We start from the raw sequence: 6,210 nt of genomic DNA, 5'->3' as shown, positions 1-6,210 counted from the left end.
CAGTTCATGGACAGAGTTAATGTTGTCAAACATAGGATTTCTGTGTTTCAAATGGTTCATGGACAAATACAGAGTTAATGTTGTCAAACATAGAATTTCTGTGTTTCAAACGGTTCATGGACAGAGTTAATGTTGTCAAACATAGGATTTCTGTGTTTCAAACGGTTCATGGACAGAGTTAATGTTGTCAAACATAGGATTTCTGTGCTTCAATTGGTTCTTCTTATATAAAAGCTATAGTATTTCCATGTTTTAAATAGTTGTCTTAAATCAGATGTTTCCACGTTCTCGATTATCTTCCTCTAACAGTAACAAAACTTAGAACTATTTTGTTCTGTTCACTTTAGTGTTAAGCTGAACCAGCAAACTGTTCTGTTCTTATTGTTGTTTTTTAAACGATCCAGAACATGTGAAATACAGAAATGACCAACAAGTTAAACTTCAAGAAAAGTAATATACTATTACTGCTACAAAACGTTCTGCTCTCCAGCTCAGAGAGTATGTTTAATTACTACATTTCCAAAGGTTCAAATTATAAAATAGGTTACTAGTTATGTCTGTCTTAAACACTCCAATCTAGGAGAGCGGATAAGCTTTTAATGCACTACACAACCAAAAGTTTGATAATCTAGTCAGACAAGTCTTAAGTTGTGTATTATGGACTTTGTGAAAAAACAAAAACACGAGAAACAGTAATTGTAGCTTCAGAAACCATTAATAAGTTATTTAAATAGCTATGTGAAGAGAGAAATGAATAACTTACAACATAAAACCTCAGATGATTCTCATGTTTAACCAGTTTTTCAGCCTCATCATTTGTTGCCTGTTTCTTGAACCCCATATCTTCACTGTTTGGGGGAGCATTTATTTCATCATTTAGATTTTCACTTTCATCTTGTCCATCTTCATCCATCGTTTGTTTTTCTACCATACCCGCTGAGCAAACTGAGAAAACACCATGGATGTTTATCTTCAACTCCACTTTGACCTTTGCACATTCCCCATCAATGGAGGGAGCAACCTTTTGTATTGTATATGTACCTATTGAAGGAAGACGGTATCAAGTTACAATATGCTTTATGTAAATGCATAATTCTTATGTTTTAAAAATTGTATGCACTCATTACATAAACCAACTACATATATTTTATAATGATATATGAGCAAAGTTCTAGATCTACTAATATTGAAATAATATCAAAACAATTAAGTACTTAGTTGAACTGATTCAGAAACAAATTTGTAATTAAATTTTGTCACAAATTATTTGGAAGTTTAACATTTAAAACAAAAACATGTTATGTATAAGCACATACCAGTTTATAATTAATGTTATAATTTCTGAATTAATAGGGTTTAGATGTCACCTTCACATAAAAACAAAAACCATCAGAGTCATGTAAAAAGTTAACAAAAATTTAAATGAGCAAAGACAAGCTATCATATTAGTAAAATAAAGTAACAAATTTGACACCGGTGGCAACCTCTAAGATTGGTTCACTCGACATTGCTTGCAAGCACTGTTTAGATGCTTGTTTTTGTTGTAGCCTTCATTGTATTCAGTGTCACATATTTCGTAGGTGATGTTTCAATTAATAATAAATTTAGTAAGGAATTGGGCCATAACAAAAACAAATATTTAATGACAAACAAAAGTGAGAAGCTTGAGAAATTTGTCTACTGCTGCAACATGAGTACAACACTTGTCAACAACAACACGAGAAGTTTGAAGGTTGAGAAATTTGTCTGCTGCTGCAACATGAGTACAACACTTGTCAACAACAACACGAGAAGCTTGAAGGTTGAGAAATTTGTCTACTGCTGCAACACGAGTACAACACTTGTCAACAACAACACGAGAAGCTTGAAGGTTGAGAAATTTGTCTACTGCTGCAACATGAGTACAACACTTGTCAACAACAACACGAGAAGCTTGAAGGTTGAGAAATTTGTCTGCTGATGTGATATCAGTACAACACTTGTTAGCAACACTAGAAGCTTGAAGCTTGAGAAATTTGTCTACTGATGTGATATCAGTACAACACCAGAAGCTTGAAGCTTGAGAAATTTGTCTACTGCTGCAACACGAGTACAACACTTGTCAACAACAACACGAGAAGCTTGAAGGTTGAGAAATTTGTCTACTGATGTGATATCAGTACAACACCAGAAGCTTGAAGGTTGAGAAATTTGTCTACTGCTGCAACATGAGTACAACACTTGTCAACAACAACACGAGAAGCTTGAAGGTTGAGAAATTTGTCTGCTGATGTGATATCAGTACAACACTTGTCAACAACAACACGAGAAGCTTGAAGGTTGAGAAATTTGTCTGCTGATGTGATATCAGTACAACACTAGAAGCTTTAAGGTCAAGAAATTTGTTTACTGTTGTGACATCAGTACAACACCAGAAGCTTGGGGTTGAGAAATTTGTTTACTGTTGTGACATCAGTACAACACCTATCAACAACACGAGAAACTTAGGAGTTGAGAAATTTGCCTACTGTTGTGACATCAGTACAACACCTGTCAACAACATGTAGAGGCTTGGGGTTGAGATATCTGTCTACTGCTGTGACATGAACACAACACTTGAGAGAACACCAACAGGTGAAAAAGGTAAGTCCTTCTGCCACTAAATGAGCACTATACAATACAAACACAAGTAATCTTACTTTAGAGTGATAAATGTTACAAACACTGTAATGTCAATTAGATTCTTACCGATTTGAGAGTCAGGATATGAAACATTAACTTTATCGGAGTAGGAACTTTGTAGAGTGAATGGTTTACTTCTACAAAAGGTGAGTATTTTGGAGAAAGGAACTTGATGAAACTTTGGAAACACTTCCATTTCTCTGTAGAAAGTGAGAACATGAAGTAATCATAATTTTGATGCCCCTTTTCACAGAAATAACTTTTCATGAACTTCTTTAGAACTTGTGACAAGTATTAGTAATCTTCTATTGGCTATAGCCAAGATGTGTTAACAAATACGTTAATAATTATAGTTCCAACAAAAAGTGAAAGTATAATAGTTAAAAAGTACAGATTCAAGAACACTGGTATTTCAAAGGCTTGTCTGTTCAATTTTAACAACACTACTTAGATGGGCCATGTGGAACTATATATATAACTGAGCTTTCTCGATGTACCTTCACAAACGTTCGTAAGAATTTATCAAAGATTACAAGTATTTTGTATACACAAAGAATAAGAAATTTTTCTATTAAAGATCCACGTTTATTTTAGTATCACTCAATGTCTGAGTGCAAGGTAACTTTCGTGTTAAGATCAGGAATACTTTTTTCATCTTACAGTTTTTGAATGTAATTTGCATAACCTCTATCACGATTTTTTATTTCCTCTACTATAACACTAACTATAATCCACTATTGTGTGAATCAGTGACTTGAGAATAATCATGCTGGGCAAGCTTACTTTAAACATCCAAGCCTCAATATCAGAACTACATAAACGAAAAAATGTATCAGTGAATTTGGATATTGATTTGAAAATTCAATAAATTTCTAATAATTATTACATTTATTAACCGTAAAGGTTATTAACTGAGTGGAAATTTGAACTAAAAGTAAAGTATCACTTTATTACATAATAAAATTAAAACAAATAGGCCAACTTGTATACCATATATTTTTAATGTGATGTTTAACTTTTAACTTGATAAAGTTGGCCACTCTCCTAAAAAACAACCATTATTTACTACAAACACTTAGTTAAGATTCTTATCACCTCAATTACAAGGTAAAAAATACCAAAGAGAATGATAGAATATCAAAACCAGAACCAAAGGTTGTGTGTTTTTAATCAGTTAAAATGGAAACTTGAACCAACCCCTCGTGACAGAATCTTGGTTTGCTACAAAGAAAACCTGGAAGAACTTTTATTATCACATAAATGATTACCATTACTAATATAATGATGACACACACACATTAAGACAACAAAGTACAGTATTCTGCATTGCAAGAGTAAGAACAAAATGAGTTTCACATTATGGAAACAAAAATGTCTTGTAATACAGAAGAAGAATACTTACACACACGCACATTACGGGATCAAGATACCGACACACATTACAGGATCAGGATACCGATACACATTACGGGATCAGGATACCGATACACATTACGAGATCAAGATACCGACACACATTACAGGATCAGGTTACCGACACACATTACAGGATCAGGATACCGACACACATTACGGGATCAGGATACCGACACACATTACGGGATCAAGATACCGACACACATTACGGGATCAAGATACCAACATCCCATAATGTGTGTCGGTATTTTGATCCCATAATGTGTGTTGGTATCTTGATCCCGTAATGTGTGTTGGTATCTTGATCCCGTAATGTGTGTTGGTATCTTGATCCCATAATGTGTGTTGGTATCTTGATCCCGTAATGTGTGTCGGTATCTTGATCCCATAATGTGTATCGGTATCTTGATCCCGTAATGTGTGATCCCATAATGTGTGTTGGTATCTTGTCCCGTAATGTGTATCGGTATCTTGATCCCGTAATGTGTATCAGTATCTTGATCCCATAATGTGTGTTGGTATCTTGATCCCATAATGTGTATCGGTATCTTGATCCCATAACGTGTATCAGCAGCTTGATCCCATAACGTGTATCAGCAGCTTGATCCCATAATGTATATTGGTATCTTGATCCCATAATGTGTGTTGTTATCCTAATCCCATAATGTGTGTTGGTATCCTATACATTATGGGATCAAGCTGCTGATACACGTCATGGGATCAAGATACCGATACAGGATACCAACACACATTATGGGATCAAGATACTGATATACATTACGGGATCAAGATACCGATACACATTACGGGATCAAGACAGCAACACTCATTATAGAATCAAGATATCAATACACCTTGCAAAATCAAAATACCAACACACTATGGGATCAAAATACCAAATCAATTACTTCAGGAATAAAATAAAAGAACTCTTTAAAGATAAATGGAAAAATAATAGCTTTAACTTCACTTAATAAGTATTGTTTAATACTTGAGACTTGTAATAACATTATGAAAACAGTCATAATTATTTATGTAGGAATGAAGTAAAACTTGAGAAACTTGCCCATCATCTTTAATACTTGCATCCCACGTAACCTTAATTGGGTACGGCTGAATATCGGTGATGGAGAACTCTCGCACTTTAAATGTTGGGGATAACATAGCACACTATGTGTAAAAGGAAAATCAATATTTTAGATTACATACTTGAAGTTCAATAATTAACACATAGTTAGCTCATTGTTCATAAATAGTACACTTGCCATACATAAATAGATAAAACAACATTACCTGTAAACAACAGCCACGAGCTACGGCTTCATCTTGGTTCAGCGTTGTACTAGGTTCTCGGCCAAAAACCTTTCGTATCAGCCGCTTTATTGCAGGCATACGGGTGGACCCTCCAACGATTCCAACATCATCCAAGTCACTGGGTGTTAGTTCTAACAAAACAAAAAGGGTTTCTTATAAAACTAGAAATACCTTACGTTCTAGGTCGTGAATAACCATATTTAAACATTCCTTTATCTCATGGAAACACAATTCTAAAATACTAACAATCTTCGTAGCATTTAAAAGATCAAGGGAAAAAAAAAATAATTGTACAAACAATATATAAGAGTGATGTTAATACCACAAAACAGCATTATGACTGTTCATGAAGACTTAACAGAACAGAAACTACTCTTCTGTTGAATGAAATTCATGAATTAAAGCAATTTTTCTGAAATTATAAGTAGGAGATAAAAACTTAATCTTAAGTAATAACAATTAGAGTACGAATATATCACATATATATATATTAAAAGAAGATTTTTGAACACGTTATTATACAAATCAAATGTTATAAGGAGTTTTCACTTTGTTTGGGGAATTAGAATGTTTGCCAGTCACTTTAACCCTTTCCACACAGGTCAAAGGTCATGTCATCACATTTGTTGACTTGCATTCAAAATTTTATTGAACTACTATTTTATGTCAATAAGTTTGGTATCAAACTGAAGATTACAATTCAAATTTTAGTATTATACATTATTTAATTTCTTATTTAAAAGTAACTATTAAAAAAAAACACACCTAAACATCAATTTTTGTGTGTCACGTGACATCAATTTTTGTGTGTCACGTGAC

At 33.6% G+C, this 6,210-nt stretch overlaps 1 protein-coding gene across 1 annotated transcript in view; it reads right to left on the bottom strand.

The window, feature by feature from the left end:
* The window catches only part of LOC106473041 (heat shock 70 kDa protein 4L-like), a 25,136-nt gene that overhangs the window by 8,038 nt on the left and 10,888 nt on the right, over positions 1–6,210 (bottom strand). The window contains exons 7-10 of the mRNA XM_013933721.2: positions 5,371–5,522; positions 5,144–5,247; positions 2,728–2,861; positions 764–1,041 (exon numbers count right to left, since the gene is read on the bottom strand). Of these exons, the coding sequence (XP_013789175.1) occupies positions 764–1,041; positions 2,728–2,861; positions 5,144–5,247; positions 5,371–5,522 (668 nt within the window). The remainder of the gene's footprint in view (positions 1–763; positions 1,042–2,727; positions 2,862–5,143; positions 5,248–5,370; positions 5,523–6,210) is intronic.

This window comes from Limulus polyphemus, unplaced genomic scaffold, assembly GCF_000517525.1.
Source record: "Limulus polyphemus unplaced genomic scaffold, Limulus_polyphemus-2.1.2 Scaffold5836, whole genome shotgun sequence".
NCBI classification, from domain to species: Eukaryota; Metazoa; Arthropoda; class Merostomata; order Xiphosura; family Limulidae; genus Limulus; species Limulus polyphemus.
Note: the sequence above shows the minus strand (reverse complement) of the source record. Positions and strands in the feature narration are given on the sequence as shown.